Source organism: Protopterus annectens, chromosome 9.part0, assembly GCF_019279795.1.
Source record: "Protopterus annectens isolate FY-2018-M chromosome 9.part0, PAN1.0, whole genome shotgun sequence".
In the NCBI taxonomy this organism is placed as follows: domain Eukaryota; kingdom Metazoa; phylum Chordata; order Ceratodontiformes; family Protopteridae; genus Protopterus; species Protopterus annectens.
In genome coordinates this window covers 1,031,831,657-1,031,850,519 of record NC_056743.1, presented here as the reverse complement: position 1 = coordinate 1,031,850,519, position 18,863 = coordinate 1,031,831,657, and the positions used below count along the sequence as shown (strand labels likewise).

General features: G+C 43.0%; 1 protein-coding gene across 5 annotated transcripts in view; it reads left to right on the top strand.

Annotated features, from left to right (window-relative positions):
• Nucleotides 1-18,863, top strand: part of RACGAP1 (Rac GTPase activating protein 1) — a 1,182,394-nt gene that overhangs the window by 879,448 nt on the left and 284,083 nt on the right. For all 5 annotated transcript variants that reach the window (XM_044083830.1, XM_044083828.1, XM_044083831.1 and 2 more), the window contains one exon: nt 17,977-18,175. In XM_044083830.1, coding sequence (XP_043939765.1) covers nt 17,977-18,175 — 199 coding nt within the window. The remainder of the gene's footprint in view (nt 1-17,976; nt 18,176-18,863) is intronic.

Genomic DNA, 18,863 nt, shown 5'->3' with positions numbered 1-18,863 from the left:
AGGCCAGTTTCTCCACGGCTCCAGTCTCCTCATTTCTCACCAGAGCCATTAAAACATTCGGACCCGAGGCCTTTCCTCCCCATCATTGCGTTGACCAGCCATATCCGAGTCGGGGGCCTCTTCGAGGTCGACTTGGAGTTTATCAGACTTGGACATGGACAGGATGATGCGGAGATTCATTCAGATCCAAATACAGATGGGAGTCTTGCCAGGCCCCTCTCTCTCTGGAGGGGGGACCTCCATGCCCTTTTTCTGCCCCATCTCTCCTTCACCGATCCGTGCTTTGGAGCTGTTGAATCTGAGGATTTTTGGAGCTGGTAGCTCGGCGTTGACAGTTCCTCCAACCCTTACTCCGGCTGTTACCTTGAGTTCCTCAGATCCGATTAGTTTGGATCCGAGCAACTCTCGGAGCTGCGGACAGGGAGTCGGACCAAAGGGAATGGATTCTTCGGCTCTGACCTTTTCGGATCCGACCCGTTTCCTCAGACCTCAGGCTACCCTTGCTTCGGCTCCGGTCACCGCTTCGGATCCGGGGAGGGCGTCTTCCTTGCTGGATGCTAAGGAGGTCCGCTCTCCCTTGGCCTTCGAAGTGGTGGAGAGGGTTCTCTCCAAGGGATTGAGACCCCAGCCCATCCCCCTCAGATTCCACCCAGGCCCTCCTGGATTTGGCGACTGTTCCCTTCATCCTGTGTCAGGGACAGCCCGTGCCAGAGGATCCCCAGGTTAATTTCCCTGAGGAACCCCCTGCGGCTCATGAATCCTCTTCTGAGAGTCCCACTGAAGAAGGGTCACCATAAGCGCAAGTGCAAAAGGACGCACTTGGACTCCCCCGAGTCCCTCACTACAGACACTGACTTAGATGAAGAAGAAGATTCCCCCAGGTCACCTCCCGAAGACATCTCCTTTGAAGAAATCATGGAGATCCTCTGCCAGAGGGGAGGTTGGTCAGCCCCAAAACCTTCTGGAGATGAGTCAGTCTTCCTGGAGGCCTTTGGCACGAGCCCTTCTACTTCCTAAGTGTCCCCGCCAGCTGACCCCTTGGTGGACCTTATCAGCACGCGGGCATGGAAGGAGCCTGACACCATAGAGCCCACCCCGAAACGCCCTGACAAAATTTTATCACCCCCTTCCGACAGGCAACCTTGGTCAAAAGGAGCCCCAGTTGATGCTATGTTGGTTGCAGCGGCCACCAAGAAGGAAATAGCACAGGTGAGTTCCTCAGTCCACCCTCCAGACAAGGAGTCCAGGTCGGTGGATAGGTTTAGGAAGTGCGTCTATTCCTCAGCGATCTTGTCAATCCGTGCACTGAACTGTTTGGCACATGTGATCCGGCTTCAGCGAGACCTTGCTTCGGAATTCGTTGAATCACCAGCAGGACAAACAGTTCTCTGCGAAAATGTCTACTCTGAAGTCGGTCTCAAGCACGTCTATGCGGCTCCTTTCTCATGCCACGGAAGGAGCAGCTAGGGTGGCTGGGACAGGTATAGCCAGTAAGCGGCATGCCTGGCTCAGGATGTGTCAGTTTGCGAACCCTTTTCTAGGCGTCATTTATTAATGCTCCCTATGACGGTTCTTCCCTTTTTGGGAAGACAGTACGTGACACACTTGTCCAGAGCGAAAAGGACAGGAAGACTTTGCCATCTGGATCTGCTTCTCTAACCCTCAGCAGTCCTTCTCTAGGAATCAGAGAGGGCAGAAGAAGATGTGGTTCCGAAAATCTCAGTTTTCCCGGGATTCTCCAGACTATTCCCCCAGAGGCAGAGGGGGGATAGGATCGACGCCAACCTAGAGGTAGTGGGGGTCCCAGGAATTTTGGGTCTAGGGAACCCTTTTCTGATGGACCCGGTCAGTAGCCCTGAGGGGTTGCACGTCTGTCCTACTCTGGAGGCAGTCAGGGGAAGATTGTCCTTACACCCAGCGGCAAGGGAGTCCATTACGACAGATCACTGGGTGTTGCAGATAATATCCAGAGATTACACTATCCAATTTGTTGCCCCTCCAAATATTCCAAAACACCTCACGGATGTTCCACCCGCTCACAGGGAGGCCGCAGCTCTAGAGGTGTCAAAGCTGTTTCTCAAACGAGCTATCGAACTGCATCCCCCCCCGATCAGTCTGGATCAGGTGTCTACTCAAGGTTCTTTTTGGTGCCAAAAAAGATGGGGGACCTCAGGCCCATTCTACCTGTCAACATTGAACCTGTCTGTAGCCAAACAGAAATTCTGGATGGTCACCCTACAGTCCATTCTACCTTATCTCCAAGAGTGTGACTGGATGTGCTAGTTAGACCTCCAGGATGCTTGCTTACCACATCAAAATACACAGAAGCTCTTGGAGGTTTCTGCGCTTCCAGCTGGGAGCCAGTCATTTTCAGTTCAGAGCCCTACCCTTTGGTCTCACCACAGCCCCCAGGGTGTTTACCAAGGTAATGGCAGTTGTAGCGGCTCACCTGAGGCTTCAGGGTATTCAGGTGTTTCCTTACCTGGACGACTGGCTCTTCGCTGCGCCCAACAAGCATCACCTATGTCTGGCCTGAGATTACTTCATTCGGTTGGCAGATCTACTGGAAATTACAGTCAATGTTCAGAAATCCCAATTGCAACCAGTACAAGTTCTAGACTTCATTGGGGCATGGCTAGACACTTTGCAGATGAAGGTATTCTTAACTCCAGACAAGATCTTACACCTCAGGTGTCACAGCTCAGATAGCGAACTTCAAGTCTCCTAAGGCGAGCGAGGTTTTCCAGGCTCTGGGCTCCGGGCTCCATTGCTGCCTCCATATTTATTCTCTTGTGCGCGCCTTCATATGTGGGTTCTTCAATGGACACTCTGGCTGTTGAATGGTCTTGGCTAGACCTGCCCATGGAATTTCTGATCAGGATCAGTCACGTCTGCAGGACGTCTCTTCTTTGGTGGTTAAGTTCACCGGAGATATCAGAAGGATGCCCCTTCGCATCATCTCTAGTCCAAGCCACAGTGACCACGGACGCCTCCCAACTCGGGTGGGGGGGGGGGCACTTTTTGGGAAGGACAGTCCAAGGCACGTGGTCCTAGTCAGAGACCAAGTTGCACATAAATGTTCTAGAGATGAAGGCAGTGCTTTTAGCATTGGAAACCTTTCACACTGTCCTTCCTCTCTGATTGATTGCAATTCAGTCAGAAAACATGTCGGTTGTCTGGTATGTCAACAAGCAGGGGGGGGGACCAGATCCTACCCCCTATGTCGCGAGGCCATGAGTGTGTGGGAATGTGCGATCTCCACCGGTCGGTTTCTGTTAGCAACGCACATCCCACGGCGCTCCAACATTTTAGCGGATAGATTGAGTCTGGCTATTCTGATGCCGTACGAGTGGTCTCTGAAACAGTAGCGGAGGAGATCTTCCGTGCATGGGGTCAGCCTTGTTGCGATCTCTTCGCATTTCCATCCAATGCGAAATGCAGCGAGTTCTTTGCTCTGATTTCCTCACCAGGGAAAGTCCCCAGAGACGCTCTAGTCCATGCATGGTCCCCCGGGCTTCAGTATGCTTATCCACCATTGCCACTCGTTCCGAAATTTCTTCAGAAAGCTTGCCAACTGCGGTGCAAATTTATCCTTATTGTCCCGTTCTGGCCTCATCAGGTTTGGTTCTCATTCCTTTGGTCTCATCTCTTAGCTCCCGCGTGGGTTCTGGATCCCTGCCCGGATCTAATCTCCCATCCGCCCGATCTGGGCAGCCTCAAGCTGACAGCTTGGTTGCTCCAGTTCCGTTGCTTGCCAGGACTCCCGGTCTTTCATCCCCGGTAAAATCCATTCTGGTGGCTTCTCTTAAAGATTACACTAGGAAACTTTATCACAGTAAATGGAAGCGCTTTTCCATTTGGGTGTCTCAGAGAAAAGCTGATCCCTTTACAGCCCCTGTTCCAGCAGTGTTGAATTTCTTGTCTGGCATTTTTCAACAAGGAGCTAGATCCTCCACAGTGAAAGTACAATTGGCAGCCATTTCTAATTTTCATGCTGGTGAAGACAACATTGCCTTGGCCTCCTCTAGGCTGTGTAAGGCTTTTCTTAAAGGTACTTTTCTGTTACGTCCACCTGTCAAGGATTCAGTACCTCCTTGGGACCTTACCTTTATTTTACAGGCATTAATGGCTCCTCCGTTCGAACCTGCAGCTTCGGTGGATTTGAAATTTTTTTCCTGGAAAACAGCTTTCCTAGTTGCCATTACATCTGCTAGGAGGATTTCTGTGCTTCAAGCTCTGTCTGCCGTGCCTCTGTATTTGCTCTTCCACAAGGATAGGGTCTCTCTCTGTACTAATCCTACAAAGTGGCATCTGAAGCAAACATAAACCAGTCCATTAATCTGCCCGTTTTCTTCCCTAACTTCCAAAATAAAGGTGAATACAAACTTCATTTGTTAGATGTTCATAGACAGCTTCATTTTTATCTTCATAGAACAAAAGCTTTCAGCAAGACTGACCAGTTGTTTTTCTTTTCCAAAGCATTTCTGGGAAAAGCTATTTCTAAAGTTTCTTTGGCCAGATGGATCACACTTTGCATTTCACATGCCTACAAAGCAAAAGGTTTATCTCCTCCTGGTATTAAGGCTCACTCTACCAGGTCCATGGTGACTTCTGCTGCCTTTTGGTGTAGGATTCCTTTGGACGACATTTGTGCAGCAGCGACCTGGGCCAATTCACATACCTTAATTTCCCATTACAAATTAGATCTGATTTCTAGGGGTAGAGCATCCTTTGGCTCTGCGGTACTCAGGAATATCCTTCCATAAGGGCCTCCCAGGATTGGAGTAGCTGGGGAGTCTGTCCCACAGGTTGCAGATAAAATGAAGTTAACTACTTCAGATAAAGAAGTTATGTACTCCCCATAACATTCCATCTGAGTAGTTATACTTCATTTTTCTGGAACATTCCCTCCCTTTGTCCCCCGGACCTTGCCCTGTCTTTTCAGGTTTGGTTCATTGGGCTGAGTTGCTTATGTATTTAGTTGCAGCAAACTCGATCAAAGGGAAGATAGGAGATGGTATTGCATTATGGGTAAGGGGAGGAGCTTGGAGCAGATAGAAAAAAGTTGCCGGCTCGGATCCGTATACCCACAGGTTGCAGAAAAATGAAGTATAACTACTCAGATGGAACGTTATGGTGAGTACATAACTTTTTTCTGCCACTCCTTTGGTGCATGTGTATTACAGGAGAGAAGAAGCAAACTGATTGTTAACGGGCTCTTGAAACCAACCTTGAGTAAGCTGTGCAGAGTGCTTTTTCTTCGTCCTCTTCTTCTAAGAGGGGCAAACCATCTAAAAGGCCTTCTCCTGTCTCTTCTGTTCAGTCTGAGCCCCTAGAAAAATTGTCAAATATTTCTAAGCCATCTACCTCCTTGGCTTCACAGGCCTCGGAACCGACAGAGGTCATCATTCTTGACAAGGCTGGTTCTTCAGCCCCAAGGTCTTTGGAGCAGCAAGATGCCGTGTCTCGTAGCTGGTCCATTGATATTCCACCCGTCTCCCCTACCTGGAGATCTCCCATTTTGGAGAGAGCTTGTTCACTATCTCTATCCTCCAGGTCCATTAGGAGCCTATCTGACGATGACGTGAAGCAGGTGGTGCACAGACTCTTAAGTCGCCGGCGCTAGCTAAATTGTTCTCTGCTCCGACCCATCAGGTCTTGGAGCCTTCCAAGACTCTTGCATCCACTGTTGTCCCTCCTCCGAGCCAAGCTGGGTCTTTGGAGCTGGAGTACCTGATACCGCTTAAAGTAGAACCATCGGTTCTGGGACCCCCTTCAGAGATTTCAGAACCGATATCTGCTCAGACATCCTCTGTGCTGTCCGGGGTGTCTGGGAGCCGAGGTTTTCCAATCGGCCCCGGGGGGACGACGCTCTGACCTGAACTTCTTCAGTTCCAAGCCCCACCCCTCGGTGCATCGGCTCGAATATGTTTGGCTCCTACATCAGCTACTCAGCCTCAGAGCTGGAGAAGTCCTCTGAATCAGTGGAATCTGCTTTCGAGCTGATGAGTGTGCTGTCCCCCTCTACAGCTCTATATAGGGATACTGGTGTTTGTCCCCCCAAGGCACCGGCTACTGCCTCTGCTCCACCTCATCCACAGGACAGCAGAGATTCAGAGCCTCAGGAACCCCCATTGGGTGAACCCCTCTCTTCTGGACCCTCTCCAGAATAGCCTTCTGAGGAGCCCTGTCGAAAGAGGACATGCAAGAGGAACCATATAGACTCCCCTGATGAGTCCATCTCCTCAGACACTGACCTCAAGGAATCAAGAGAGTCCCTACGGTCGTCCTCTGACATCTCATTTGCAGATAACCTAGAGATCCTAAAGCAGAGAGGCGGCTGGAAAACCATCACCCCTTCTGATGAGTCTGTGTACCTGAAGGCCTTTGGATCTCAACCTTCAGCCTCCTCCGTATCTCCGTCTTTTGGTGAACTAATGGACTTGGTCATTCAAAGGGCGTGGGAGTCACCTGACACTATGGAACCAGTCCCTCTGAGGCCAAACAAGTTTGTCAGCCCCTACTGGAAAAGATTTTCTCACAAAATGTGTACATGTAGATGCTATGGTGGTGGCAGCAGCCACCAAGAAGGAATTTTCTGAGACATCCTCATCTGTTCATCCTCCGAACAAAGATTCTCGAATGATGGACAGATACGGGAAGCATGTCTTTTCGTCAGCGACTTTTACATTCCGATCGGTGAACTACCTCACACACTTTACAAGGCTGCAAAGAGATCTCCTGAAAGAGCTAGGAGATGCTCTACAAGGTTCATTAGATGCGGGGGGGGGGGTACTGAGAAAGTCTCCTCCCAGCTATCCACCTTAAATTTTGTTAACTCCTCCATGAGACTGATATCGTATGCAGTGAATGGAGCGAGTAGGATGGCGGTTTCAGGAGTTTCCTTGAGGAAACACTCCTGGATGCGCTTGTGTAATTTTGCAGACCCTTTTAAGTCTACCTTTACAAAAGCCCCTTTTGAGCCTCACTTTTTGGATCCAAAGTAAACGACACAGTCACCAGATTCGAGCAGGAGGGGAAAACTCTCTGTGCCGTTGGAGTACGTTTTTCTGCACCTTCAAGACCTTCCCCCTAAAGGTCAAAAGAGTGGAAAAATGTGATTCAAAAGATCCCAGGGAGCTTTCCAAGACACATGAGGTGAATCCTTCCCCAGGGGCAGAGGAAGAGGCAACAATGGTAGACATCGTCCTAGAGGCAGAGGGGGGTCCGCAAAACCAGGATGACCGTGATTCCTTTTGCAGATGTCCCTATCAACGCTCCTGAAAGGAGGCCCACCTGCTCTACTCTGGAGGCAGTCAGGGGACGTATGTCTTTGTACCCAGAAGCCTGGCAAAGTATTACAAAAGACAAGTGGGTACAAAGCATAATATCCAGAGGATATTCCATTCTCTTTTGCCACCCTGTCCCACAAATCAGAACAATCCCAGATGTTCCACCCATTCTAAGGGAGCAAGCAACTATAGAAATCCAAAAGTTGCTGGACAAAAGTCATCCAAAAAGTCCCTGCAGACCAAACAGGATTTGGAACTTACTCAAGATTCATTTTGAGCCAAAAAGAACAGGGTCTTGGAGACCCATATTGGATCTCAGCAAGTTAAACGAATCTGTCAAAAAGTCAAAGTTCTGAATGGTGACACTGCAGTCAGTGCTTCCCTTCTTAGGGAAAGATGATTGGATGTACTCAATAGACCTCCAAGATGCGTACTACCACATGAAAATGGACAGAGCATCAAGGAGTCACTTACGGTTCCGGTTGGGAGTCATTATCAGTTCTGAGCTTTGCTCTTTGGTCTCGCTACAGCCCCCAGAGTGTTCACCAAACACATGGCAGTAGTAACGGCTCACTTGAGACATCTTGGATTCCAAGTGTTTCCGTATCTGGACAACTGGCTCCTAACTGCCACCACCAAGCATCTACTCCAACAGGACAATGATATGACATTGGAAATCTGTACTCAGGCATAAGTCAATTTGCAAAAATATGCCTTGTTGCCCTGTCAACATATTACCTTCATAGGTGCAAACCTGGACACTTGTTTCCATGATGCACGTCTTCCAGCTGACAGAATTTCAGCCCTCAGACAGCAAATACTTCACCTTCTTCTAAAGGACAAGGTAAAGGCAAAGGTACGTCTGAAATTTCTAGGGACAATGGCTTCAACCATAACACTAATTCCTCTCGCCAGGATGCATATGAGAATCCTTCAATGGCTCCTATTCTTCCAAAGATCACTTCAAGAACTTCCTATGTCCCACCTGATCAGAAAAAGAGTCCTGCAAAAAGGACCTATGGTGGTGGATTCAGTCCAACCATGTGACTATTGGGAGACCCTTTATTCCACAGCAACCTGTTGCTATAGTGACTACGGATGCTTCCCAGATGTGTGTGTGTGGGGGGGGGGGCAATACAGTCAGAAAATATGTCTGTGGTTTGGTACATAAACAAGGAGGAACCAGATCATGCGCACTTTGCCGCGAGGCACCGAGAGTTTGGCAATGGGCAATTTCTTCCCAACACTTTCTAGTAGCAACGCACATCCCAGGGAAATCCAACATGATGGCCAACAAGTTCAGCAGGGCAATATTAATGCCTCATGAGTGGTCTCTGAACCATAACATAACGGAAAAGATTTTCTGGAAATGGGGTCAACCTTGCTGTGATCTTTTTGCCACTCCCATGAATACCAAGTGCAGCAGCTACTTTGCCCTAATTCTCCCGCCAGGGGAGGCACCGAGAGATGCACTTGTACATGATTGGCCCTTGGGACTTCTTTATGCCTTCCCCCCATTTCCCCTCCTACCCAAAGTCATCCAGAAAGTAAAATCCTTGGGAAGCAGGATGATTCTCATTGCCCCATATTGGCCTTGGCAGATTTGGTTCCCCTTCCTCTGTCCTCATCTTCAGGAGAAGCCATGGGCTCTGGACTCGGTTCCAGACCTGATGCATGTCAGGAGCACTTCATCTTTCTTTCCACACCCTCAACTTGATAGCATGGCTGCTCCACTTCCCAATTTAGTCAGGCTTCAAGACTTCACTCCAGCAGTCAAACACATATTGATGTCCTCTCCTAAAGTTTCTACTAGAAAACTATACACTAGCAAGTGGAAAAGATTTTCTCACTGGGCCCAATATATAAACATTGACCATTTCTCTGCGCCTGTTCAGTCCATTTTAGAATTTCTGTCAGAGTTCTTCCATCAAGGCTTGGCTGCAGCAACTATTACAGTCCAGCTGGCTACAATTTCAAATTTCCACATTGGTGACCATTCTCCTAACTTAATGTCACACAGGTTTTGTAAAGCAGTTTTAAAAGACGCTTCCTTATTGAGACCTCCTTTTAAGGAACCACTTTCTCCTTGGGATTTAATTTTTTTCCTATCTCAACTGACATTGCCACCATTTGAGCCTTCCTCATCTTGTGATCTCAAATTTCTTTCTTGGAAGACCATTTTTTAGTAGCTGTAACATCTGCCAGAAGAGTCGGAGTTGCAAGCCCTGTCGATCAGACCTCCGTATCTGATATTTCATATGGATAGGGTATTGTTACAAACGAATCCATTCTTTGTACCTAAGGTTTGCTCTCAATCCAATATCAATCAATCCACTGAGCTACCCAGTGTTTTTCCCCAGCCATAGCAACAAGGCAGAGTATAAACTCCATCAATTGGACGTGCATAGACAGCTCAGATTCTATTTGCATAGAACTAAAGATTTCAGGAAATCTGATCGACTATTCATCTCCTTCTCTGAGGCAAGAAAGGGTATGCCAGTATCTAAAGTCACCCTTTCAAATTGGCTCTCAAGTTGCATCACCTTTATCTATACCTCCAATAATAGAAAGTTACCATTCAGAATTAGAGGTCACTCAACCAGAGCATTAGCTACATCCTCTGCTTTTCAGGCCAGAATGTCTATGTACAGTATTTCTACTGCAGCTACATGGGCCAATCTTCATACGTTTACCACTCATTACAAAGTGGATTTGGCCTCCAGAGACAGGGCCTCCTTTGGTTCCACTGTGCTCAACGGTGTACTCTCGTAAGCCACCCGGGAAAAAGGTGCTAGGAATGCTGTCCCATCCCAGTAAGAATGAAGGCAAGAAAGGATAACATAACGTAAAGAAGTTATGTACTCACCATAATGTTCCATGTTTGTTGTCCATCTTGCCATTTATTCTGACGGCCCCTCCCTCCTTCCCCCATCCAAGGACTCCTAGAGGACCTAGTGGTGATCTTTCCTCTTTACATACTCTGTTTTTCCTTGATATGGGGTCATATACATACATGCAATAATGCAGAACCACTGCACGGCACAATCCACCTTCAATGCAGTATCGTTGTGTAAACCAAGAAACACTCCTTAGATGTACAAGCAGTATGGAATTTATTGAGACAAATAAAACGACTAAGCGCTTTCGCCAGCAATCTGGCTTCTTCAGAGTCGTTATTACACCCATAAACACACATATATATACTACTCAAACTACTTTCATTGGTCAAATACTCATTAATCATGAATAATTAATTAATAGCTAAAAGCCTTCCTACTGCATCATTCTTAATAATGAATTCACTTTTTTATACATAAATTCTTACTCATTTCAAATAATATATCTCATAATTGTCAATACAACTATATTAATAAATATCTAAAAACAAGACAATGTTAAAAACACAAAAATTATTATTGAAAATTCTATCCAATGATTACAAAACATAACTGTGATTAACAAACTAAATAAATAATATAACTGGGTGTTGTAAAATACATTTCAACCTTCAAATCTGCTGGGACCTAAGTTTTAACAGGGGTTTGAGGGAAACGAAATCGTTCAGACCAGGTGGTCTACACGCATCCAACCTTAGCTGCCATTCTGTCTCTAAGGCTCCTACTCTACTACACACATCCCCTCCTTCCCCATAGTCCCATACTCGCCCTATAACAAAGAAAATAAACTTTTTGAAAGATACACATCTTTTACTATGCAGAAAAAGCGCATTATGAAGATCTTTATTCTTAATCGATCTTATATGCTCAGCTATCCTGTCACGTAATTTCCTGACAGTTTTGCCTACATAGTACGCCTCACATGATGTGCACGTTGCCAAGTAAATCACATTCTTTGTCAAACAGGTACAACGCCCCGGACATCCAATAGTATGTTTGTGCCCTTCTACACAAACATAAGTCCCCTCATTGATGTATCTACAACAATTACACATCCCACACCTTTTCATAACGGATTTATACACCTTCCTATTTTTTGTTTCCAAGATGTTTTTCATATTCTGGCCCCTACTATATGCTATCACTGGTCCAGCTCCTAGAATGTTCTTACTCTCTTCACTCAACACCGTATCCCATGCAGCTCTTAATATATTAGACAATTCAATTGACCTGTGATTATACTGCATTACACATCTTAAGTCACCACCATTCCCCTTTTGTTGTTCATTAATCAATTCTACTCCACTACTTAAAATAGGTGCGTATCTACCATTTCTTTCCCTTAACACATCTTTCCTAACACTAAGGAGTAATTTCAAGGGATACCCTCTATCCAGGAACATCCCAATCAATTTGAATAACTCCTCTTTAAATACAACATCATTGCTCACCAATCTAGAAGTCCTTATCATTTGTCCCCTGATAACTCCCCTGCGTTGATGAAAGGGATGGCAGCTACTGTAGTGTAATAGAGAATTAGAGTAATTCTCCTTTCTATAGCTGTTGCTCTCAAATCCTCCATTCTTCTTAATAATCATTAAGTCCAAATAATTCATCCTTTCCTCATGCCATTTGAAAGTGAATTTCAAAAATTCAGTTGTTTCATTTAAATAATTAACAAACTCAATAGCTGATTGCTCATCCCCTTTCCATAAGACCAGGATATCATCCAAGAATCTACTATACATGATTACCTTATCCGTGTAATATTTAGATCGAAAAATGTGTGCTTTCTCCCAAGTCAATAATACTGCATTCGCAAACACTGGGGCACATCTCGCACCCATGGCTACTCCTGCTACTTGCTGATGCAGCTCTCCCTCAAACAAGATGAAATTATTTTTCAACACAAGCTCCATTAGCTCACGCAAAAAATTCACCTTTGTCCCATCCATCAACCTGCTCATAACCATAGCCTCATAAAACATTTCTAATCCTTGTTCATGGGGTATGACGGAGAATAAATTTACAACATCAATTGTAAGAAATCCAAACGCAACATCTCCTGTTTCTAATTTCCTCAACCTATCCAGGCAGTGCCATGAATCCCTTACAATGTGTGGGGCTGCATTCACCACATCCTTAACAACCACATCTACATATGCTGCAAGGGGTTCCGTTTTCGATCCCCGCGCTGAAACAATGGGCCTAAACTGTAAATCCACTGCCCCCTTGTGAACCTTTGGAATACCAAACAGGTTAGGAAGTCTTGGATGTTCTACATGTAAATAATTGTATTCCATTTCATTGATATATCCCTGAAATAATGCATCACGTAGATATACATCAATTTTATAATAGGCCCTGTTGACCTCGCCCCTTGAAACAGCAGCATATGTATCATCACCATTGAGGATAGCAGACATTTGTGAAATATAGTCAGTATTGGTCATCACCACCATCCCCCCCCCTTTGTCTGGCTTCATGAATCTATACAGTCCAGATTTCTTGAGGTAATCCACCAATTCCCTCTCTTGCCGTGTTAAATTATCATTAAAGTAGTGGACATTACTAAGAGTCTTCCGCATTTGTGTTTCAACTAACTTTTCAAAACACAAAACCTCAGAATTGATGGGGGGAATAAATGTACTTTTTCTTTTAAAATAACTTAAACTATTGACAGGGTCCGTGCTTAATTCACACACTAACTTTTCCTTATTGGCAAAAAACATTTTTAAACTCATTTGCCTTGAGAACATTTTAACTTCCAACAACACATGAGCTAAATCTAGTTTAAACATAGGTACAAAATTCACACCTTTGCAAAACAATTCAAAGTGTGTTTCACCTATAATGAGATCTGTGTAATTGTAAATACAAAAACCCTTTTTCTTCACCAATTGATGGTTGCTACCATCAATAGTTACAATATCATTGTTGTTTTCTAAAAAATTCTTATCTACAATTTCCACAGTATTGTTTTCAATAGTACATATCTCATCCCCTGTGAGCCCACAGTCAATTGCAAAACTTTCGTTGTAGTCCACATGTTCCAAACCATCTGTTGGTTCATCATCTATAATAGAATCATGACAAATCTCATGTAAGGAATTGTTAACTAATTCAATATTGACATTGAATGGATTTGTCAATATCTCCCTCTCCTGTTCACCCTCCCCCCCGGTTGTATTGTTGTGGTACATTTATTCCCCCCATCAATTCTGAGGTTTTGTGTTTTGAAAAGTTAGTTGAAACACAAATGCGGAAGACTCTTAGTAATGTCCACTACTTTAATGATAATTTAACACGGCAAGAGAGGGAATTGGTGGATTACCTCAAGAAATCTGGACTGTATAGATTCATGAAGCCAGACAAAGGGGGGGGGATGGTGGTGATGACCAATACTGACTATATTTCACAAATGTCTGCTATCCTCAATGGTGATGATACATATGCTGCTGTTTCAAGGGGCGAGGTCAACAGGGCCTATTATAAAATTGATGTATATCTACGTGATGCATTATTTCAGGGATATATCAATGAAATGGAATACAATTATTTACATGTAGAACATCCAAGACTTCCTAACCTGTTTGGTATTCCAAAGGTTCACAAGGGGGCAGTGGATTTACAGTTTAGGCCCATTGTTTCAGCGCGGGGATCGAAAACGGAACCCCTTGCAGCATATGTAGATGTGGTTGTTAAGGATGTGGTGAATGCAGCCCCACACATTGTAAGGGATTCATGGCACTGCCTGGATAGGTTGAGGAAATTAGAAACAGGAGATGTTGCGTTTGGATTTCTTACAATTGATGTTGTAAATTTATTCTCCGTCATACCCCATGAACAAGGATTAGAAATGTTTTATGAGGCTATGGTTATGAGTAGGTTGATGGATGGGACAAAGGTGAATTTTTTGCGTGAGCTAATGGAGCTTGTGTTGAAAAATAATTTCATCTTGTTTGAGGGAGAGCTGCATCAGCAAGTAGCAGGAGTAGCCATGGGTGCGAGATGTGCCCCAGTGTTTGCGAATGCAGTATTATTGACTTGGGAGAAAGCACACATTTTTCGATCTAAATATTACACGGATAAGGTAATCATGTATAGTAGATTCTTGGATGATATCCTGGTCTTATGGAAAGGGGATGAGCAATCAGCTATTGAGTTTGTTAATTATTTAAATGAAACAACTGAATTTTTGAAATTCACTTTCAAATGGCATGAGGAAAGGATGAATTATTTGGACTTAATGATTATTAAGAAGAATGGAGGATTTGAGAGCAACATCTATAGAAAGGAGAATTACTCTAATTCTCTATTACACTACAGTAGCTGCCATCCCTTTCATCAACGCAAGGGAGTTATCAGGGGACAAATGATAAGGACTTCTAGATTGGTGAGCAATGATGTTGTATTTAAAGAGGAGTTATTCAAATTGATTGGGATGTTCCTGGATAGAGGGTATCCCTTGAAATTACTCCTTAGTGTTAGGAAAGATGTGTTAAGGGAAAGAAATGGTAGATACGCACCTATTTTAAGTAGTGGAGTAGAATTGATTAATGAACAACAAAAGGGGAATGGTGGTGACTTAAGATGTGTAATGCAGTATAATCACAGGTCAGTTGAATTGTCTAATATATTAAGAGCTGCAAGGGATACGGTGTTGAGTGAAGAGAGTAAGAACATTCTAGGAGCTGGACCAGTGATAGCATATAGTAGGGGCCAGAATATGAAAAACATCTTGGAAACAAAAAATAGGAAGGTGTATAAATCCGTTATGAAAAGGTGTGGGATGTGTAATTGTTGTAGATACATCAATGAGGGGACTTATGTTTGTGTAGAAGGGCACAAATATACTATTGGATGTCCGGGGCGTTGTACCTGTTTGACAAAGAATGTGATTTACTTGGCAACGTGCACATCATGTGAGGCGTACTATGTAGGCAAAACTGTCAGGAAATTACGTGACAGGATAGCTGAGCATATAAGATCGATTAAGAATAAAGATCTTCATAATGCGCTTTTTCTGCATAGTAAAAGATGTGTATCTTTCAAAAAGTTTATTTTCTTTGTTATAGGGCGAGTATGGGACTATGGGGAAGGAGGGGATGTGTGTAGTAGAGTAGGAGCCTTAGAGACAGAATGGCAGCTAAGGTTGGATGCGTGTAGACCACCTGGTCTGAACAATTTCGTTTCCCTCAAACCCCTGTTAAAACTTAGGTCCCAGCAGATTTGAAGGTTGAAATGTATTTTACAACACCCAGTTATATTATTTATTTAGTTTGTTAATCACAGTTATGTTTTGTAATCATTGGATAGAATTTTCAATAATAATTTTTGTGTTTTTAACATTGTCTTGTTTTTAGATATTTATTAATATAGTTGTATTGACAATTATGAGATATATTATTTGAAATGAGTAAGAATTTATGTATAAAAAAGTGAATTCATTATTAAGAATGATGCAGTAGGAAGGCTTTTAGCTATTAATTAATTATTCATGATTAATGAGTATTTGACCAATGAAAGTAGTTTGAGTAGTATATATATGTGTGTTTATGGGTGTAATAACGACTCTGAAGAAGCCAGATTGCTGGCGAAAGCGCTTAGTCGTTTTATTTGTCTCAATAAATTCCATACTGCTTGTACATCTAAGGAGTGTTTCTTGGTTTACACAACGATACTGCATTGAAGGTGGATTGTGCCGTGCGGTGGTTCTGCATTATTGGTATCTGCCCTTGTGGGTGTTTTTCTGCCTTTTCATATACATACATACATATATATATATATATATATATATATATATATATATATATATATATATATATATATATAGTACTCATTAGTATGGTAGCAGCAAACAAGATCTGGAGAGTTGCACCACTGCATCATGGGATACCTACCTTGCCACGAGCCAAGTTTGAGACATTCGGCTGAGTCTGAGCAGAAGATCTGCTCCGAACCTATCCAGTAAGAAAGAATGGCGAGATGGACAACAAACATGGAACGTTGTGGTGAGTACATAACTCTTTTGATAGTGGTTGACTATAATCAGTTTTTGTCTGACTTAACCCAGAGATTTCTAGATAGGGGCTATAATGGGGACTTGATAGGGGGATTTTTAGCTAGGACAAAATAAGGATAAAAATCTAGGAATTATCTTTTAAAATATTGCTATCAGTGAGGTGATAGCTTCTCAAATCATGTTTAGTTATAATATTTGGTAGTAATAGTAGATTTTTTGAGATGTTATTCATAAATAGAGACATTTTGGTGATCGTTAATTAGCAAATATTTTACTTAATGTCTGTTCTTTCACTTATAGATGAGGCAAGACCAAAGGTAATTTTTTGAATCACTATAAGGAAAGAATAAAAAAAAAAGTCATTGGATGGTCAGATTTTTAAGGGAATGTTTTCAATGTTGGAAATGTATAGCGTGTAATGTTGCTCAAAGCAAAGATTTACATCAGTAAATACTTAGAAAGTTTATGAATTGTATCACTTGGGATTCACAGTGGGTGATCATATGTTTTACTTCGTGTGGGTAAAACTTCCAATTTTTCAAAACCTGTTTATATGAACATCTAGGTGATATGTCATAGAGATTCTAAAGCTTTGTTTAAGCATATTTCTAAGCATCCTTCTGCCCATTTTAAATTTTTAGGTATTGATAAAATTGTGGGTAATGGGCTGAATAAACTGGGATAGAAGAAAATTCATACTAAGAAAACAAATGTTTTTGGATTAAATTAGATGCATTATTTTCCCCTGGCTTAAATGAATGTTGATTCTTTGTATTTTTATGTCTATATGCAGAGTTATATCACTTTAAATTTAGTTAACTGATGATGTCACTGATAGGTTATTTAAATGGTGTGAAGATTAAATTCTGTTTCTTATAAGCATACTGAAGAAGGCTTGTGCTGAAACCCTTAACTTATATTATATGGTTCCTGTCTTGTGCTGGCGTTTTCTATTTGAATTTTGTGGTTTCTTTGGGTTGTGCACTATTTGCCTTGCGTGCGAGTTGATGACAATAAATCACTGTTATAGTGACCATTCCATGAAAATCTACTGTTAATGACAAGCATAGTAGTCGGCAGTATACTTTCTCCTTGTCAGTCTTGGAAGTGATGCATTTAAAACTAGATTAGGCCAAATGCTGTGAATTTATGCAGTTGATGCGTCTTAAATGAACTGCCTTAAGGAACCCCACAGAATTCTGTCTATAACCCTATCCTTCTGTCTATAACCCTATCCTGAATGGAGAGGAGGAAAATGACTAATTCTGATTTCCCTGCTTTTTTCTATATTTGATGCACAAGGTGTTGCCACTACTTTCACTCACAAGTCCCTTGTATTAACTCCAGCTTCGAGAGAAAAACTGCCAGTGTTTGTGTTGCCCCCCCTCCCTTATACAGTATTTGTCTTCCTTCATTTGTAAATGCAAATCTAAACAATCTTCATTGTCGTCATGATTTGCTTGTCCCCCCTCCTAGTAATTAACCTTTCAGCAAACTTACTTCTATGTGTCAGTTTTCCTTTTATTTATATATACTTTCTGTACCTGTGTTTTTCTTTACAACTGCATTGGCCAGAGGAAGGATCTTGGCTCCCTGTTTCAGTTATTTTAAGAGTCTTTATGTTCATGTTATGCCAGTGGTTCTTTGTTTACTCTTTGCAAGTTCTTAAGTGTAAGGCGATAAAAGGAAGGCATTATCATGCTGACATTCATAAAACATTAAGTATTGAATTAAAAAATTACATTGTAATTTTTCTTGCTAGGCTGGTTTGTACCGCATCTCCGGCTGTGATCGCGTTGTCAAAGAGCTGAAGGAGAAGTTTCTGCGAGGAAGGACTGTGCCTCTTCTCAGCAAAGTGGAAGATATTCATGCCATCTGTGGTCTTCTGAAAGATTTTTTGAGGAGCCTCAAGGAGCCTCTCCTCACATTCGCACTCAACAAAACATTTATGGCTGCTGCAGGTTAGTGAAAAGATCAGGCTACATAATACAATCCATCATATTGCACTATTTATCTAGTATATCCATGCATGTCATAGCAGATTGAAACTGCACCCCAGGTTGCTGCGGTATCTGTGTGTTTATGAATCCTTCCACATATTCAGGCATTTTGATGTGTCCATAATAAGGCTTACTGCTGCAGCATCTTTGATTTTGCTTTAAATTTTTTTCACAGTTGGACGTGTAGTCATATGGCTTAACTTCCAGAGCTTTGAATGTACCCAGAGTACTTTTTTTTCCCACAATGTGGTTATCTACAGTTTGCTAGGTAGGAAAAACATTAGCAACCCTTGCCCTTCAGTTATTTTTGTTGGCAGATTGATCAGTAGTCTTTTTGCTGGTTCTGCCCAGGTCTTTTCCAAGAGCCTGCAATAAGTTTATAATATGGCAGTTTTTTTTTTCTAAATTTTATAATTTGCTACAAGATGAAATTGCTGAGTGTTTACTCTTGCAGGAGTTTTGCAATTTTGTAATTCTGGGAGGAATGTTTTTTGAAAACATAAGCGATAACATAGAAAATTATGAGCAAGCATGTCCTTTGGTCTCAAAGTCCCCAGAAGAACTTTCGCTGTCATTTGATTAAGGAAGCAGCCACAAAGCTTCATCCTGCAACCACTACGTGTACTAAAAACTAAAAACAAAGTCTGCA